This window comes from Gorilla gorilla, chromosome 17, assembly GCF_029281585.2.
Source record: "Gorilla gorilla gorilla isolate KB3781 chromosome 17, NHGRI_mGorGor1-v2.1_pri, whole genome shotgun sequence".
In the NCBI taxonomy this organism is placed as follows: domain Eukaryota; kingdom Metazoa; phylum Chordata; class Mammalia; order Primates; family Hominidae; genus Gorilla; species Gorilla gorilla.
In genome coordinates, this window is record NC_073241.2 from 53,590,784 (window position 1) to 53,610,587 (window position 19,804).

Here is a 19,804-nt window from a genome sequence, read left to right on the forward strand (position 1 = left end):
AATCGATTCTTGGAGGGGGCCAACGTCTGCGTGGCGGTCACATGTTCTTGTGTCTGCGTGAGTATCTCAGGTACTCTGTATTCTTCTCACCTCCTAAAGATGTGCATAGCAAGTGAACAGGCATGTCTGAACTGTCCCAGTGTGAGTGTGGGTGTGTATGTGAGTGGCCCTGTGACAAGATGCATCCTCTCCAGGCCTGGATGCCCCTGTGCTCCCTGAGCTGCCAGGATAGGGTCCAGCCACCCTCACACCTGAACTGGAATAAATGGGTAAATAATTATCTTGTTTTTACTAATCTTTCTAAATGTATGAATAGCTCACATTTATTTCAATGTTTAATATCAGAAGTGTTTGCTCTTCATTTAGAAGTGTGGTAATTTTCTTTTCTTTTTTGACACAGAGTCTCACTTAGCTGCCCAGGCTGGAGTGTGGTGGCAGAATTGCGGCTCACTGCAGCCTCAACTTCCTGGGCTCAAGTGATCCTCCCATTTCAGCCTCCCGAGTAGCTGGGACTACAGATGCATGCTACCACATCTGGCTAATTTTTGATTTTGTAGAAGTGAGGTCTCCCTATGTTGCCCAAGCTGGTCTTGAACTCCTGGGCTCAAGCAGTCCACCTGCCTCAGCGCCCCAAAGTGCTGGCATTACAGGCATGTGCCACTATGCCTGGCAGTGATGTTTTCTTGTGACTATAATTATTCTGTAGGAACTTAACTCTTGTTTATATGCATTGGCCTATGGTGAAGTTGGTTTCCTTATACATCGTTTATCCAAAAGTTAGTTTCCAAAAATCTATCATTGACATTAAGTGAGGACTTACTGTATATATGCTGATGCTCATGTCAAACTAAGGCCCAATTTAGCATGGTCTCATGTTCAAAGTTCAAGAAAATAGCAGAAATGGCCAAATATGTAAAGAGCTGAACATAGATAAATGAACTTATTTGATCTAGGTAATTACAGAGATGGGAAGTAAAACTTAACCTTGTGCTCATGGGGACACAAAAAACAAGACATGATAATTCCTTGCTAGCAAGATTAATGCAACTTAGTAGCAGAGTTAAGACACAGACTACAGACTGGGTGCAGTGGCTCCCTCCTATAACCCCAGCACTTTGGGATTGAGAGCACTTGAGGTCAGGAGTTCGAGACCAGCCTGGCCAACATGGTGAAACCCTGTCTCTACTAAAAATATAAACTATGGTGGCACACGCCTGTAATTCCAGCTACTCAGGAGGCTGAGGCAGGAGAATCACTTGAACCCGAGAGGCGGAGATTGCAGTGAACTGAGATCGTGCCACTGCACTCCAGCCTGGATGACAATGGGAGACTCCATCTCAAAAAAAAAAAAAAAAAAAAAAAAAAGACATAGACAAAAATAAAACTAATACAAGGTAGAAGATGAATGAAAGTGCTGTACTGTGCCCAGGAATCCTGGAAGAGTATAGTTTCCTTCCAGCTGCAAGATGTTAGGAAAGAATTTATGGATATTACATTTGAGTAGCACTTTGAATGGGTAGATCTGGGCCATGTAGAAATAGATGACAATAGAATTTTCTTAGGTATATAGAAAAGAATGAGCAATACAAGACCATAAAGGAAAACAGCAAGTAGTTCACGTAGTCAGGCAAATTGAGCCATCTGCAGCTCATATTTGAAACCCCACAAAGTCAAGCATAGAAATCAACCACAACCTTTATTGTTTATTATAAAAGGTTCTTTTTTCTCAGCTTAAGACTCCATATCTGGTTCACAAGTATCAATTTATGAACAAACAGACAAGAGTGGTATAAAATGTACTAATTCAAACATGCTTAGCACATACAGAATCGACTCATGGTAACGTATTAAAAGTTAGTTAAATCTAGTCATTAGAATAATGAAAAGTGTGAAACAATATAATAATAAATTCGTTCTTTAACTCGTGATAAATTCACATAAAGCTTCCAATCATGTGCTTACGAAATAACCTTTAGGTATCATGTTGGACTATGGTCAACAACTAGAATACACAAGAAATACACTCTATGTCATAGTTAATTTTGCATATCATTTAAATAATCAAAAAAACATTAATATAGGGTAAAGCAACTTTTAGCTATGAAAGGATAAGAGAACTGTTATCCTGAAAAAATGAGCATAAAGCTGGACAAAATTGTCAAAACTAACCATTTTGTGGTGCTGGATATCCATTAAAGAAACCAACTGAGAGGCAGTTACTCCAGAGGAATGGCAGGAACTTGGAGGAAGAACACTGGGAGTCTTTAGCTTTCTAGCCACAGGCTATTAGTCCTCCCCACCTCCCCAAACAAGTCTGACCAGGGCAGGCCTGGCAGTGAAACCCAGCAGTTTTGCTGCCAGAGGGAAATGACTTGATTTAAAACAAAAGGCAAAAACCCAGTAAAAGTAGCAAATACAGCAGAAAACAAATGAGAACACCTACATGCTTCCTAGCATGAGGCTGCTTTTTCTATTAGAGTGTCTAGCTTTCTACCGCTGCTATAACAAATGACCACAAACTCGGTGGCTTAAAACAACAGAAAGAAATGTGTTACCTCACAGTTCTGTATTTGAGAAGTCCAGAATAGGTCTTGTTGGGAAAAATCAAGGTGTTGCAAGGGCTCTAGGGGAGAATTCATTTCCTTGCTTTTCCCGTTGCTAGAGACTGTCCACATTCCTTGGCTCACAGCCCCCTTTCCTCCAGTTTCTAAGGCAGAAACACCGTATCTCTCTGACGAGTCTCTCATAAGCACATTTCCCTCTTATTACACTTCTTTCTTTTTCTTTTTTTCTTTTCCTTTTTTTTTTTTTTGAGATGGAATCTCGCTGTGTTGTCCAGGCTGGAATGCAGTGGCACAATCTTGGCTCACTGCAACCTCTGCCTGCTGGGTTCGAGTGATTCTCCTGCCTCAGCCTCCCGAGTAGCTGGGATTACAGGAGTATGCCACCACGTCCAGCTATTTCTTTTCTTTTCCCTTCCTTCCTTCCTTTCTGTCTTTATTTCTTTCTTATAGGGTCTCCCTGTGTCACCCAGGCTAGAGTGCAGTGGTGAAATCATGGCTCTCACTTCAGCCTCAACCTCCCCGGCTCAAGTGATCCTCCAACCTCAGCCTCCCGAGCAGTTGGGACTACAGATGCACACCACCACACCAGGCAATTTTTTTTTTTTAGAGATGGGGTTCTCCCTATGTTGTCCAGGCTGGTCTCAAACTCCCGTGCTCAAGTGATCCTTCCACCTTGGCCTCCCAAAGTGCTGAGATTACAGGCGTGAACCACTGTGTCCAGCCTCTCTTACTCTTCTAAGGACACCTGTGATTACATTGGGCCCACCGAGATAATCCAAAATAATTTTCCTACCTTAAGGTTAGCTGATGAGCAATCTCAACTCCATCTGCAACTTTAACTTCCCCTTGCTGTGTAATCTAACATACTTACAAGTTTTGGGGGATTAGGATGTGGATGTCTTTGGAGGGCCATGATTCTGCCTACCACACAGGCAAATGGCAAAACAGCCTAAAACTTAATGAGACAACCCTGAAAACAAAAGAACTGGAGTAGGAGTAGGTGAGCTTCCCAGGTACCCCAGGCTGCTGGGAAACTCCACACATCTGCAGGAGAAAGGAGAGGGGGCCTTGCAAAAGTCAGAGCAGAGGAAGAAGTGAGAAATGCCTGGACTCTGAAAGCACTCTCCAGCCTACACATAGATCCAGGGCAGAGCACAGAAGCCTAAGGGGATTGAGTAATGGAGCCCACTGCTGCCCAAATACAGGCTCACCACTAGGCTACACAGATGCAGGCATGAATCCTTAAATACTATGCTGAAAGCCAGGCACAGTTGTGCATGCCTACAGTCCCAGCTACTCAAGAGGCTGAGGTAGGAAGATCACCTGAGCTCAGGAGTTCAAGTCCAGCCTAGGCAATATAGTGAGACTTGTCTCTAAAACAAACAACAATTTTTTTTTAATTTTTTTTTTTTTTTAACTCAGCAGAGATATTAGCTGGCCAGACTCACTCCAGATTCCACAGATTAAAGCCAGGCTGGTTAATACATTTAAGAAAAGGACTGCAAGATCTCTATGTTGAAAACTTCAGGCCAGGAATGGTGGCTCATGCCTGTAATCCCGACACTCTGAGAGACCAAGGTGGGTGGCCTAGGAGTTTGAGACCAGCCTGGGCAACATGGAGAAACCCCGTCTCTACTAAAAATACAAGAAATTAGCCAGGTATGGTGGCACACACCTGTAGTTCCAGCTTCTCAGAAGGCTGAGATGGGAAGATCACCTGAGCCTGGGAGGCAGAGGCTGCAGTGAGCTGAGACTGTGCCACTGCCCTGCAGCCTGGGTGAAAGAGCAAGACCCTGTCTCAAAAAAAAAAAAAAAAAAAAAAAATCCAGAAACATTTAAATTATGGTCAACTGATTTCCAACAAAGGTATCTAGGCAATACAATGCAAAAAGATAGTCTTTTCAATAAAACTTGAACAGATAACAAAAGGTGGTGTATCCATACAGTGGAATATTCAGCCATAAAAAAGACCAAACTACTGATACATGCTACAGCATGGATGAACCTCAACGACATTACGCTAAATTAAAGAAGCCAGACACAAAAGTTTGTATGATACTGTTTACAAGAAATGTTTAGGCTGAGTGCGGTGGCTCACGCTTGTAATCCTAGCATTTTGGGAGGCTGAGGTGGGTGGATCCTCTAAGGTCAGGAGTTCGAGACCAGCCTGGCCAACATGGTGAAACCCCATCTCTACTAAAAATCCAAAATTAGCTGGGCATGGTGGCAGGTGCCTATAATCCCAGCTACCTGGGAGGCTGAGGCAGGAGAATTGCTTGAACCCGGGAGACAGAAGTTGCAGTGAATCAATATCACACCACTGCACTCCAACCTGGGCAACAGAGCGAGACTCGGTCTCAAAAAAAAAAAAAAAAAAAAAAAGAAGTTTAGGAAAGGCAAGTATCTAATATCTAGAGAAAGGAAACAATTCAGTGGTACCCTGGGGCATGGGAAAGGGGAAGGGGATGAATATAAACAGGCATGAGGAAACTTCTGGGGTGACAGAAATGTTCTAAAACTGGATTTTGGTGATGTTGCACAATTTTGTAAATGTATAAAAATCACTAAAATGCACACTTACAATATGTGATCAAATTATGCTTTTCCTCTGCTCTCCTACTACAGCAAGTAACACCGAAGACTTCTGTGACCAAATGTGGGTGGGGGCAGTTCTCCCCACCACCAAGCAAGCAATTAGTTCTGCAGCAAACACCAGCTATGTGTCCTTCAATTCAATTCAACACTATCTACCCAGAGATAGCATCAATCCCACAGGTGAGGGCTCAGTCCCAGCACTTCTCCCCACCCCTCAGACACCAGCTGCAGGTCCAGACCTCCAGAACTTCTGACTGATGGTCTTTAAATTAGGGTTCCCATGACTCCCTGTTTGGGTTCCATTAATTTGCTAGAGCAGCCCACAAAACTCAGGAAAACATGTTTACTGCTTTATTATAAAGGATATTACAAAGGATACAGATGAAGAGATACATAGGGCAAGGCATGGAGGAAGGTCACAGAGCACCCATGCCCTCCCTGGGGTGTGATCATTCAAGAACCTCCACGTGTTCAGCTACCCAGGAGCTCCTAGAACCCTGTCCTTTCAGGTTTTTATGGAGGTTCCATTAAATAGGCATGATTGATGAAACCACTGGCCATTAGCGAGCAATTTCCCCTTCAGCCCCTCTACCCTCCCTGGAGGTTGCAAAGTTCGGCTGAAAGCCCCAACCCCCTAGTCCTGCCTTGGTCTTTCTGGTGACCAGCCCCCATCCTGAAGCCACCTAGGGGTTGCCAGCCATCTTTTTGTACATCTTTAGTGTACAAGGTCAAAGACCAAATATATATTTCACAATATCACAGGTGAAGTTTATGCAATGTAAGTTATACCTCAATAAAGCTATTTTTTTTTAAAAAAAAGAATAATCAGGAGTTCCCCATTGCTGGAGTACACAAGCAGAAACGGAATGATCTCCTCACAGGGATGCTACAGAGTGGGGGTCTCCATGACCTTAGTACTGGACCTCACTGTCAGACTCAAAGATCCTGTGGCCTTTTGACCCAAAGTGCTGGTGTATACATTTTTTTGTGTGGCTTTCTTCGGTTGCTGGTCAGATGGTTATAACAGAGAAAACAATGGTAACTACTCCTCCAAATACCTCACTTACAAACATTGAACATAGAATGATTTTCACCTTTCGTCCTGTAAAGGCAGCTCGATGAAGCGGCGTGTCTCCCATGTCATTCAACACATTCACTTCTGCACCAGCCTAGTAAACATGACCACTTTAAATACCAAGAAATATACAATGGTGAAAATCATTCCTTCAAAATATATTAAGGCCTTAAAAAATTAAAATTGTTAATATTGTTTAGGTGTCAGTACTAACAATAAATTAAATTTAAAGTAACAATAAAAAGCCAGAACGGTGGTTTGAGCCCATAGTCCCAGCTACTTGGGAGGCTGAGGCAGGAGAATCATCTGAGCCCAGGAGTTCAAGGCCAGTCTGGCACTATAGTGAGACTCCATCTTATATATATATGTACACATATATATGTGTGTGTGTATACACACACACCTATAGTAGTGTATATATGGTAGGTTTTCTGAAAGGTAAAAATCTACCTGATAGGTAGAAAAATAAAAAGTAAAAAGGTACTTTTCACTAAAAATCTATACACCTTGGCCAGGCGCAGTGGCTCACACCTGTAATCCTAGCACTTTGGGAGGCTGACGTGGGCGGATTGCTTGTGCTCAGGAGTTTGAGACCAGCCTGGGCAACATGGTGAAAGTCCGTCTCTACAAAAAATAGAAAAACATTAGCCAGGTGTGGAGGCACGTGCCTATAGCTCCAGTATTTGGGGGACTGAGGCAGGAGGATCACTTGAACCTGGGAGGTCAAGGCTGCAGTGAGCCGAGATTACGCCACTGCACTCCAGCCTGGGTGACAAGTGAGGCCTTGTCTTGATTAAAAAAAAAAAAAAAAATCCATACACCTTCACTCTACTTTAGAAGCAGTCATATTGAAAAAAGGAGAATGATCTCTGAATGAAATACCACATTTCCTCCATTATCAATTTAATAAGTTTTGAGGAAAAAAGATGCCATTATTTAAATGTACAGATGAATTGTAAGATGCAAGCAAATTTCAGAACTATCAGAATGTGAGAAGTTATTCATCATAGAATTAAGAAATATGAGCTCTCAATTCTCTTTAAGTACAGTGCTAAGAAATTGTGACACTGTTTTTTTCTTTTTTTAATTTTTATTTGTGTATTGACATTATTTTTTAATTATTTAGGGTGTGCTTTGGTTATTTTTTCAACTGTCACACTCATAAAACTAAAAATAAAATCTTCATTAATATGCCCACTTTTATAATTTTTAAAAGCTAGTAATAAAAAAATCTAATGATTAAACATACAATTTTAATTAATCAGGCTAACCTAATTCATGTATTTATTTAATAAAGAACAATTAAGTGTCTTGAATGATGAACTATTGCTTTAAATAAGTCACTATGGCTCAGGTGGCTTTTCTAAGACTTTCATCTTAAAATTTCCATAACAATAATATTTACTGTAGTCATTAAAAATTAAAGTCATAAATAGACCTTCAACAGATCCTGAACCACTTGTCTGTGTCCAAAATAGCATGCCAGATGTAGAGGTGTCCAGCCCAAGTTAGACTTACTTCTTCCTAAAAATGGAAAAATATAAGGTATTTTTAGGTCATATTTAGGTAATTTTACAACGAAATTAACTTCTCCATAACAAGCTACCTCAATAATCTCCTTTGCAATGCATTGCTGATAAGTGAGAGGCAAGATATGTGACCAAGAAGTGTAATGGGTGTAAAGGACGAGAACTCACAAGGTGCAGATCTGGTGTCACCTTCTGACTCGATGTCTTCACCTCTAAAAGGATAGAGGGAGACAGGACGGGGGTTACATTCGAGCTAGATGATCTCTAGCAGCTTCTTGACTCTAGGGCTCCGAGTCTTTAATCATCTTGCCATCATCAGGTCAAGAGGGGTTTTCTTGACACAGTTCACGACAAGCAACTCGCTTTGAAAACCTGTATCAGGAGGGTATGGAGGAGCTGAAGGCAGCTCACAGCAACTCTCTGTACACCTGTCACATCAAGAGTCAGTAAAGGATAGTTCCTGCAGCACCTGTGATGTGGTTTGGATTTGGCCCCACCCATATCTCATGTTGAATTGGAGCAGGGGCCTGGTGGGAGGTGATTGGATCATAGGGGCGGATTTCCCTCTTGCTATTCTCGTGACAGTGAGTGAGTTCTCAGGAACTCTCTGAAAGTGTGTGGTTGTTTCCTGAGGCCTCCCTGTCAAGCTTCCTGGTAAGCCTGAGTAACTGTGAGTCAATTAAGTCTCTTTTCTTCATAAATTACCCAGTCTCAGGTACTTCTTTATAGCAGTGTGAAAATGGACTAATACGATTTGGAAAGCTGTGAACTCTACAGATAGTGCCTGAAAGTGGAGTCTTTGACTTCAGATAAAGTCTCAGTTAATGAGGATATTGGGTTGCCAAGGTGAAAGAGAGGACCGAAGTTAAAGGCAATGAAGTGTCAGATCTTAGCAGTAGAGCTGAGGAAAGACATAAACAACTGAGTGTTGCAAAAACTAAAACTACAGATTCAATTTAGCAAAAAAGATATTCAGAGCACTATTTAGAGCTGAGGAAGCCCAAAAGCTTCCCAAAATTCCCAATCAGACTGTAGCGAATACAGCCCTATCAAATCCCAAAGTCACCTGCCTTGATGGGGCTGTTACAGCCCAAGAACATGTTATTCCAGGGGCCACTGCAGGGAAAGAGCGATGGTTTCACAGCTACTGTAGATAGCAGTACCTCACTTACACGATACACTGCCCTCAGCTCCTGGATTCCAGGATCTGAACCCACAGAAACCTCAGCACACCCACAACAGGCCTCTAACAACCCTCCAAGGGACTGCAGCTGCCAGCAGTGTCCCTGGGATTGTTTGCCATTTACCCAAACTCCTACATCTGTTTCCTCTCAAGTGTGTGTCCTGTGGAACCCCTAATTACACAGTCAATAAATCCCAGAGCCTCAGTCTCTTTCACTGAACCTATCTTTTGCTTTCTGTTCTTAGTGAAACCTAGCTCATCCTGATAAGGATCTCCCCCTTATTCTTCAGGTGGGGTCCCCTGTCCTCACTGAACAGAAGTCGTGTGAACCTCCACATCAAAACTCCCACTGCTGGCCGAGCATGGTGGCTCATGCCTGTAATGCCAGCATTTTAGGAGGCCAAAGATGGCGGACTGCTTGAGCCCAGGAGTTCAAGACCAGACTGGGCAACATAGAGAAACCCCGTCTCTACAGAGAATTAAAAAATTAGCCAGGCCTGGTGGTGCACACCTGCAGTCTCAGCTACTCCAGAGGCTAAGGCGGAGGATCACCAGAGCCCAAGAGGTCAAGGCTTCAATGATCCGTGACTGCACCACTGCATTCCAGCCTGAACAACAAAGCGAGACACTGTCTCAAAACAACAACAAAAAACCCACTACTGCCTTTAGTTGATGACTTCTCCACTCACATCACAGCTCCTCCTTTGAGGCTTCTGTCATTAAGCCAAAGCTCTTGTGCATGCCTTCTCTGCTGCCATCTGCCAGCCTCCCAGTGGCCTGCCCCTCACCAAATAACTTTGGGCAGCATATTCTTTCACCCCGTTGCAAATCCTGCCACCATCCTCAGGGGGTCAACTGCCTATTCAGCACCCTGGTCTCTCAGTTTCTCAGCTTTCCTCATTTCTCACAAACTGTGCCTCTGTTTAAGGTCAGGGACCCACTGTCAGAGCCACAGCCCGGGCGCCATCATCACCCCTGGACTCAGAACACAGAAAGCCACTTTCCCAAGCACTCCCAACTTTCTAGGCTGTCCACACAGCTATCCCCCAGACTTTCTTTTCAACTTATCCAGCCCCCAGCTCTAATCATTTTCTTTTTTCAAGAAAGGGTATCCCTCTATCACCCAGGCTATAGTGCAGTGGCACAATCACAGCTCACTGCAGCCTTTACCTCCTGGGCTCAAGCAACTCTCCCACCTCAGCCTCCCGAGTAGCTGGGACCACAGGCATGCGCCACCACACCTGGCTAATATTTGGATTCTTTTGTAGGGATGGGGTTTTGCCATGTTGCCCAGGCTGGTCTCAAACTCCTGAGCTCAAGTGATCCTCTAACCTCAGCCTCCCAAAGTGGTGGGATTACAGGGGTGAGCCACTGCACCAGGCCTAATGACTTTCATGTATATGTAAATACCCTCCATCTTCACTTCCTTCAATAAATTCAGTGTCTATTCTTTAATCCCTCACTTCAACCTTTATGATATCCTGAAAATTCTGGCTTCACTATAATATCTGTCACAGCAGCCTAAAAAACCTCCAAAGCCTGAGAAGTACACGAGCCCAGTTTCTCCATAACCACACCCAGGTCGCTAACCAACGGTGAAGAAAAACAACAGAGCCCTGTGGATTTACACACCATAAACTCAGGATCTCACACTAGCTGAAGGCACTTCTATAAGGCCCTGTCCAAGCATCTCTCATATATTCCAACAAAAAGTAATTCAGTCCTTCACTAGTCTCCTCAAGCCTTTTACCCAGAAAACTCTACCTTAGCAAGTGACATATTCAGCTTCACAGAGAAAACAGAAGCTTTCATAGAATTCCCTGGGCTTCCAGCACCAAATCAACCATCCCACCTATATCTACAGGCACTCTGCTAAACTTTCCTCCCGAGGTCTAAGACTAACCATTCTCTCCGGATCCTGGAGCCCATCCCTTCCTGCTTCTCAGGCCCTCCTTTTTTGCCTATCTTCAACCTCACCCCCTTTAGTTGCTGATGGGAAGGAGTAAGAACTCTGGTGTCTATCATCTAACGAGGAAACACAAATGAAACCCTCCCTACTCTGTGCTCCCTGGCAGCTACTGCACCCCTCACCCTCCCCATTCTACTCTTCACTGGCTCTTTGTACCTAACATTCCTGCCTGTCAACCCCCACCCATTGCAGATGAGGCTCATCTCCCACCAGGTCATGAACACTGTCCTCAATTTTTATCAAGAAATGCTGTCACTGGGTCCCAGGGGCAGGTTTCTGCCATCACTGCATCACAGGACAGCACGGCCACATTCTTCCCTGGCTGCCACAGCCCTGTACCCTGTGAGTCCTCTCATTTCTCTGGCACTACTTTTCCATATCCTTTGGAAAATTTATTTTCCCCGACTATTCCATTACTGGTAACTTCAAAAATGGTACTTCAGCCGGGCATGGTGGCTCACACCTGTAATCCCAGCACTTTGGGAGGCCAAGGCGGATAGACTGATTGAGGTCAGGAGTTCAAGATGGGCCTGGGCAAGTAGTGAAACCCTATTTCTACAAAAAATACAAAAATCAGCCAGGCGTGGTGGCGCACACCTGTAATCCCAGCTACTCCAGAGGCTGAGGTGGGAGGATCACTTGAGCCTGGGAGTTCAAGGCTGCAGTAAGCCATGATCACACCACTGCACTCCAGCCAGGGTGACAGAGCAAGATGCTGTCGCACAAAAAAAAAAAAAAAAAAGAAAAAAAAAAAGAAAGAAAAAGAAAAAAAGAGGTATTTCATGGCCCTCTTCCACTGCTTCCATTGTTTCTGTGCTGTTGACTTCAAAATCCATATTTCCATCTCCAAAGTGTCCACTAGACATCTCCATTGGGCTGGGCAAGGGTTCCTCAATGCTCAGAAAGCACAAAGCTGAACTCACCTGTCGTCCTCCACACACACACTCGCAGGAACCACCAGGCCCCTCCCACATGTGTATTCACAATGGATGGCCCCTCATTCCCCTCCTCACTCAACAGCAGCAGCACCTTCCTGCTTTCTCCTTTGCACCCCACACTCAATTAGCTCGACTGACTCCAACTCCTAAATATTCATTACATCTAGTTTTCTCCATTGCCACTGCGTCTGCCCCCACCCAAACCACACTGTCTCCTCTCACTTCCTATGACAGCTTGTGACCTGGTGTCCTCACATCTAGTATTTCCAAATAGGATTCTGGATCAAGAAATCAAAATTTCCAAGATCCAGTCAGGCACTACAGCTCACACCTGTAATCCCAGCACCTTGGGAGGCCAAAGTGGGCAGATCACTTGAGGTCAGGAGTTGGAGACCAGCCTAGCCAACATGGTGAAACCCTGTCTCTACTAAAAATACAAAAATTAGCCTGGTGTGATGGTAGGCGCCTGCAGTCCCAGTTACTTGGGAGGCTGAGGCACAAGAATCGCTTGAACCCAAGAGGAGGTGGAGGTTGCAGTGAGCCAAGATTGCACCCTGCACTCCAGCCTGGGCAACAGAGCAAGACTAAGTCTCAAAAAAAGAAAAAAATTTCCAAGATCCTACATTTACTCTTAAAATACTTCAAACAGGTTTTATACTCTTTACTTATAGATATCTAAAAGGATGTTTTCAATGAATAAGAAATGTCAAGCTTTGGAGTATTTACAAAGAACAGTACACTATACATAATATTAAAACACTAAAATACCAGCAGGTATTACTGGGGAGTATTCGAATAACTTCACATTTGGACCTCCTAGTAAAGTGACAGCACTACACAGAATTGTGTGTTGAGACTGCCAATATAAGTACTTAGGTTGCTTCCAAAATTTATTATTTCTTGGAACATCACTCATAGAATTTACAAAAAGTATGTTATGCATATACATATTAATATTTATTTTATTTGCAAGAATGACTCACACAAGCAAGACAGGACCATGAACACATACTTGTAACACAACACCAGCTACAAGCAAAACTAATTCTATCCTCCTCTCCCAGACCCTAAAAACACTAACCTTCACTTTCCACTCACATCAGCCCTTCTTTCCCTCACTTTCAACTTGACATCAGTCAATTCCTTCCAAACAGTAACATCTCTATGTTGACTGTTAACCTTTAATTCTTGCAGGAGAATTATAGTAATTTGTACCATTTTCCCAATTTGTCATTATTTGGAAAAACAGGAAAGAAAGGAAAGAAAACCAAGAAATGCCGGGAAGGAACCCCCCACATGGAAACACTATTCACGCCTGGTCTTGCCCACCCCTCCCCGCTCCCTTAAGAACTGCATATCATCTGACTATGTCACCTTCTGCATCAACCCTTCAAACTGCCCTTAAGATAAAGTCTGACTGACAGGTATAATGAGGTGAAAATTGAAAAAAAAAAATTAACATATTTCTCAGCTTTACATTTCCAAGTAGATGACTTTCTCCTAATTAGCCTGAGGCAAACGTGGGCGGAGGTGGGAAGGGGAGACAGAAAAGGGTCACTGAGGATGATCAAATTTTTTGGCATTCAAAATAGAATCCTGAGGTAAAGATAAAGAGCCAGTCTTTGCTGAAGAATGGGGGGAAATTTTATACATTTTTTTATTTTTTAAATATTTTTTTCCTCAGATCATTCTCCATAACAAAGATATTTTAAAATTCCTTTTACCAACTCAGTTTCTAGACAACCCAGATCCTCAGATCACAGTTTCTTCCCTATTGCAAAGATGCTATTTCTTCCCCACTGAGGGTGAGGTCATGAGGTTTGCTGCCCTGGTACAGGAGGAGGAAGTAGCAAAAAGAATAAAATATCCATCTGAAGCCAGCCCTTTCTGGGACTGAGGAACTGTGGAAGAAAAAAAGACAAAAGCTGAGATACGTGGCTCTGGATCTTAAACTCGGAAAGTGGGATACATTGAGGAGACACAGAGAACAGGCAAGCTGCTTCCGGGATGCAGGAAAAGACCCCCTCTAGATCGCCCATCTTAGCACTCCCCTGCCAGATGCCACATCAAAGCAGACTCAGTAAGGTGTCCTGAGGGAAGGCTGCATTTTGGCTAACCAGAGCTGTTCTAGGTTCCCCCATGTCATTGGCTCCCACATGCCACTCTCCCAAGAAGGGAACAGGAGTGTGTCTGCATTGAACCAGCAAGCCTAGGCGAGGTGCCAGATGAAGATGTGACACAGGGTAACACAAGCCAACATGAGAGTCTCCTGATACAGCCAAGGAGCCTTACCTATGCCACACGACACACTGAGAGACCTGAGTTTGACTTTCTACCTGAGTTTCACGTCAGCTTCCAATGCTTAAGGAGCACCAGGAAGAAGACAAGGGTGGCTGAGGACCCAAAGCCAAGTCATAGATTCGAGGAAAACCTGCCTCTCCACCACACGAACACACAGCAAGTCTCACCTCTACACTCAAACACCAACTTAGAGGAAATACAGGGGAAGGGAGATCAAGACTTTGTCAAAAAGGCTACTAAAAAAAGTATGGCTAGATGCAATGGATCACACCTGTAATCCCAACACTTTGGGAGGCTGAGATGAGAGGATCGCTTGAGACCAGGAATTCAAGACCAGCCTGGGGAACATAGCAAGATCCCGTTTCTACAAAAAATACAAAAATTAGCCAGGCGTGGTGGCATGTGCTTGTAGTCCCAACTACTCTGGAGGCTGAGGTGGGACAAAGGCTTGAGCCCAGAAGTCTGAGGCTGCCATGAACTGTGAGCATGCCACTGCACTCCAGCCTGGGCAACAGAACAAAACCCTGTCTCAAAAAAAAAAAAAAAAGATAGAAGTACCCAAAGACTAACGTTTACTCTCCCCATACCTCCCAGAACATGAAGAGGTTTATTACAATACCAGAGCCATTTTAGAGAACACGTTTTATTTCTCTGCACATTTGATGCAAGGTTGTGATGTATTGGCCACTTTGCTACACATGGCATATTATGACTTGGCTGCTATGTTGTTTCTTCTTCCTTGAACCATTTTTTCTTCTCTATCGTCACCTGGTTAACTCCTACTCTTTCACATTTCATCTTAGAATTGTCTCCTCCAAGAAGCAAATCCTTCAAGTTCCAGTTCCACACCTCTCCCATGACACCTGCACTTCCACATCCTGGTACCTATTTTGTAATGCAGACTAGTCTGATCTGTTAATCTACTAGACTAAGCTCAATAAGGGCAGGGATCCCATGTGTCTCTTCATCATTATCTCCACGACACACGGTAAACACTCAAACCTGCTGGGTCAACTGCAATGTCTTCGAGAAGAAAAAAAAATTATCATAATGTATCTGGAATTGGTGGGTTCTTGGTCTCACTGACTTCAAGAATGAAGCCGTGGACCCTCGCGGTGAGTGTTACAGCTCTTAAGGCAGCGCATCTGGAGTTGTTTGTTCCTCCCGGTGGGCTCGTGGTCTCCCTGGCTTCAGGAGTGAAGCTGCAGACCTTCGCAGTGAGTGTTACAGCTCATAAAAGCAGTGTGGACCCAAAGAGTGAGCAGTAGCAAGATTTACTGCAAACAGCGAAAGAACAAAGCTTCCACAGTGTGGAAGGGGACTCCAGCGGGTTGCCACTGCTGGCTCGGGCAGCCTGCTTTTATTCTCTTGTCTGGCCCCACCCACATCCTGCTGATTGGTAGAGCCGAGTGGTCTGTTTTGACAGGGTGCTGATTGGTACCTTTACAATCCCTGAGTTAGACACAAAGGTTCTCCACATCCTCACCAGATTAGCTACATACACAGTGTGGACACAAAGGTTCTCCAAGGCCCCACCAGAGTAGCTAGATACAGAGTATTGATTGGTGCATTCACAAACCCTGAGATAGACGCAGGGTGCTGATTGGTGTGTTTATAAACCTTGAGCTAGACACAGAGTGCCGATTGGTGTATTTACAATCCCTGGGCTAGACATAAAGGTTCTCCACGTCCCCACCAGACTCAGGAGCCCAGCTGGCTTCACCCAGTGGATCCCGCACCGGGGCTGCAGGTGGAGCTGCCTGCCAGTCCCGCACCATGCGCCCGCACTCCTCAGCCCTTGGGTGGTCGATGGGACTGGGTGCTGTGGAGCAGGGGGTGGTGCTCATCGAGGAGGCTCCGGCTGCACAGGAGCCCATGGAGGGGGTGGGAGGCTCAAGCATGGCCGGCTGCACGTCCTGAGCCCTGCCCCGCAGGAAGGCAGCTAAGGCCCGGTGAGAAATCCAGCACAGCGCCGGTGGGCTGGCACTGCTGGGGCACCCAGTACACCCTCCGCAGCCGCTGGCCCGGGTGCTAAGCCCCTCATTGCCCCGGCCGCTACGGCCGGTGCGGGGCCGCCAAGCCCACGCCCACGCGGAACTCCAGCTGGCCCGCAAGCGCCGCGCTCAGCCCTGGTTCCCGCTAGCGCCTCTCCCTCCACACCTCCCTGCAAGCTGAGGGAGCCGGCTTCGGCCTTGCTCAGCCCAAAAAGGGGCTCCCACAGTGCAGCGATGGGCTGAAGGGCTCCTCAAGTGCCGCCAAAGTGGGAGCCCAGGCAGAGGAGGCGCCTAGAGCAAGAGAGGGCTGTGAGGACTGCCAGCACGCTGTCACCTCTCAATAGGATGTATCCTGTGGGCTAGAGCCACCCCTGTGGCTTGTAATATTTGGGATCCATAACAATTTTAAGAATTTAAAATTCTTATATCACTTTCTCTGACTCAGAGGGGGCTAGGAGAGACATTTCCTCCAATCTGTGGGGTTCTTCCTAGCATGAGAGATAGAGATTAATTACATGATAGATAAGAAAGGTTAGCATTAAATAAATGCTAAGAGTAGTGCAGACTCATAAGAGAAAGCTACAAAATCCATTCAAAGTTTACCTTTGCAATTAATGTCAGCAATCACTTCATTCCTCGCCATGGTCTCTAATAGTTGTCTTACTTCTTCAGCATTGCCATTTCTGGCGTGATGGAGAAGCTGTTGCTCCGCTTCTGTGTTCATTTCTAAATTAAGAAAATAATAACATTGCTATTATCTAAGAACATAATTAGCTTTTAGATATCACCTGCTAATACAGAAAGGGGAAAGAATCCTCATTTTGCAGCTGATAAGACAGACACAACAACTGAATAAATCCGTTGCAGGGTGAGAACTTGAGCCTGAGACCCCTTGCCCTTCCTATTATTATTGAAGCAGTACAGGAGACACTTGGGCAAGTCTCTTAACTTCTTAAGGCCTTAGTTTCCTCATCTGCAAAATACAACCAACCTCATAAGCTGTTTGTTGTAAGATTATGTATGTGAAAGCATTCTGTCAAATACATAGTATTATGCAAAGTTATTACATTAAAAATTAGACATAAAAGGAAAAAACAAAATTAGAGATAAAGTCAAAGTATGACTTTATTTCCTATACGACCATTCATATAGGAATAGTGTGAGACTAACATGTAAACTAACACATTCAAAACTGTGCAAAAAATCATTCTGAATAGAAACTCATTATAGATAAATGCCCTGAAGTGGCTATATGTAAACAAATTTATTTTTTCTGTCACATTTTCTTATCAAGCCCCAAACCAAATATAGAAAATTACAACCAAATTTCAAGCATTTATGTCAAAATGAGCAAATATTACAAATAGCAATTCCCAGAAGTATGTCATTCTTACTAATAATCAAATAAATAAAAAATCATTCAAACACAAGTGATATTTTTCATGCCCATTGAATTAGCAAAAATAAAAAAAGACAAGAAACAATGCTGGCATGGGCAGGAAATAGCACTCCTGTAGACTGCTAAAATGAATATAAATGCATACAACCTTTCATACATTACAGGTGGAGATCAGCAATTTGGCAATATCAAATAAACTTCAAAATTCATATATACCATTTACTTTGTCTAGGCAACTCTATTTCTAGAAATCTATCCTGCAAAAACATTTACACAAGATTTTTTTTATTTCAATGTTTATTTTTCCCCTCACTTTTGCTGTCATCTTATACAAGATTATTTTGAAACCATGCTTATAAAGATTACATTATTTGTAATAGTGGAAAAGTTAGAAACCACTCCATGTCATCAACAGGGGACTGGTTAAATACCTCTTCCAGTGAGGCTAAAGGAGATGGGCTGTATAGGCTGGTGACTGGATGGGTTTTGAAGGCATGGTTTCAAAACAGAGCAGAGCAAACAGCTTGTCTCCAGCCCTCTTGCCCTAATCGGCATTTCTTATGCTGGCAAGCCAGGCTTTACCCTCTATGAGACTTAGCTGGTTATATTCCCTAAAGTACAAGAGAGACACCAGGAGGTCCCAGCAAGTGGTCAAGCCAGGCAAACCTTACAATGAAGTTAGCAAGTCAACAGGGCCCACCCACTCTCTCAGTTTTCAATCAACTTTCTAGCTCCCCACTCTTAAACGTGAAAGACAAAGACCAAAACCAAACAGGGAAGAAAAGCAACCTAGAGAAAACAAGGTATCAAAGAAAATGTTAAAAAATAATAACTAATATCCTTAGATAATAAATGACATTCTGTCCTGTAACAAAAACAAGATGCTATTAAAAAAAAATAAAGCTTGAGAAAAAGAACTTTGGAAATAAAAATAGCAAAAATGAAAACTTCAATAAAAGAGTTGGAAAATAAGTTGAGAATATCTCCTAGAAAGTAAAATGTTAAGAAAATGGGAGATAAAAGATGAATATTGGCCAGGCACCGTGGCTCATGCCTGTAATTCCAGCACTTTGAGAGGCCGAGGCGGGTGGACCACTTGAGCCCAGGAGTTCAAGACCAGCCCGGACAACATGGTGAAACCCCAACTCTACTAAAAACACAAAAATTAGCTGGGTCTGGTGGTGCACACCTGTAACCCCATCTACTCAGGAGGCTGAGGCAGGAGAATCGCTTGAACCTTGGGAGGTGGAGGTTGCAGTAAGCTGAGATCATGCCACTGCACTCCAGCCTGGGTGACAGAGTGAGACTTAGTCTCAAAAAAAAAAAAAAAAAAAAAAAAAAAGAATATTAAGAGAATTGGTCCAGGAGGTCAAACATTGAAACAGAAGTTCTAAAAAAAGAAAACAGAGAGACAGAGAAAATAAAGAATTTATTTGGCAGGCCGAGGCAGTAGGATCACTTGAGGCCAGGAGTTTGAGACCAGCCTAATACGGTGAAACCTCATCTCTACTAAAAATAAAAAAAAAAATTTAGCCAGGTGTGGTAGGGGAGGCCTGTAGTCCCAGCTATATCGGGAGGCTGAGGCAGGAGAATCGCTTGAACCCGGGAGGCAGAGGTTGCAGTGAGCTGAGATCACGCCACTGCACTCCAGCCTGGGAAACAGAGCAAGACACCGTCTTAAAAAAAAGAATTTAAGGAAGTCTTACAGCATTGAAAGGCCTAATGAGAGCCCAACAATTCTGGAAGATTTCCGATCTACAGACAAAATAGAACCTATGAAAGCACATCATCATGAAATTTTAGAACTTTGGTAACAAAAGATATCAGGTAATAAATAAAAGAGCAGGAATCAGAATGATTTTGACTTCTCTATCACAACATAAGCATCCAAAAGACAACAAAGCAATACCTAAAAGTTCTGGAGGAAAATTATTTCCAACCCCCAATTCTACAACCAGCCAATCAAAAGTAGGAGTAGAATAAGGACATTTTTAAATATACCAGTATGTAAATTTATTTCCCATGCAACACTTCTCAGGAAGCCACCAGGGGTGTAGCTCACCAAAATTAAAAAACCAAGGAAGAGGAAGACATTAGCAAAGACATTAGAAACAGAAAACTAGCAAAGGAATCCCCAGAGTGAGGGGAAACCCCTGATATCTAGCTGTGGGCCTGGCCTAACTCTTATCCATATTTGGTTTATCTGGCCCACACGCTAAGGATGTTTTGCTGCATGTCCAGCCGAGGGTCCTAATTC

The 19,804-nt window shown here is 43.7% G+C and overlaps 1 protein-coding gene across 6 annotated transcripts in view; it reads right to left on the minus strand.

The window, feature by feature from the left end:
• Positions 1 to 19,804, minus strand: part of OSBPL1A (oxysterol binding protein like 1A) — a 235,375-nt gene that overhangs the window by 197,220 nt on the left and 18,351 nt on the right. For all 6 annotated transcript variants that reach the window (XM_063699127.1, XM_063699129.1, XM_019013908.4 and 3 more), the window contains exons 2-4: positions 16,752 to 16,874; positions 7,673 to 7,758; positions 6,254 to 6,328 (exon numbers count right to left, since the gene is read on the minus strand). In XM_063699127.1, coding sequence (XP_063555197.1) covers positions 6,254 to 6,328; positions 7,673 to 7,758; positions 16,752 to 16,872 — 282 coding nt within the window. In that variant the 5' untranslated portion in view covers positions 16,873 to 16,874. The remainder of the gene's footprint in view (positions 1 to 6,253; positions 6,329 to 7,672; positions 7,759 to 16,751; positions 16,875 to 19,804) is intronic.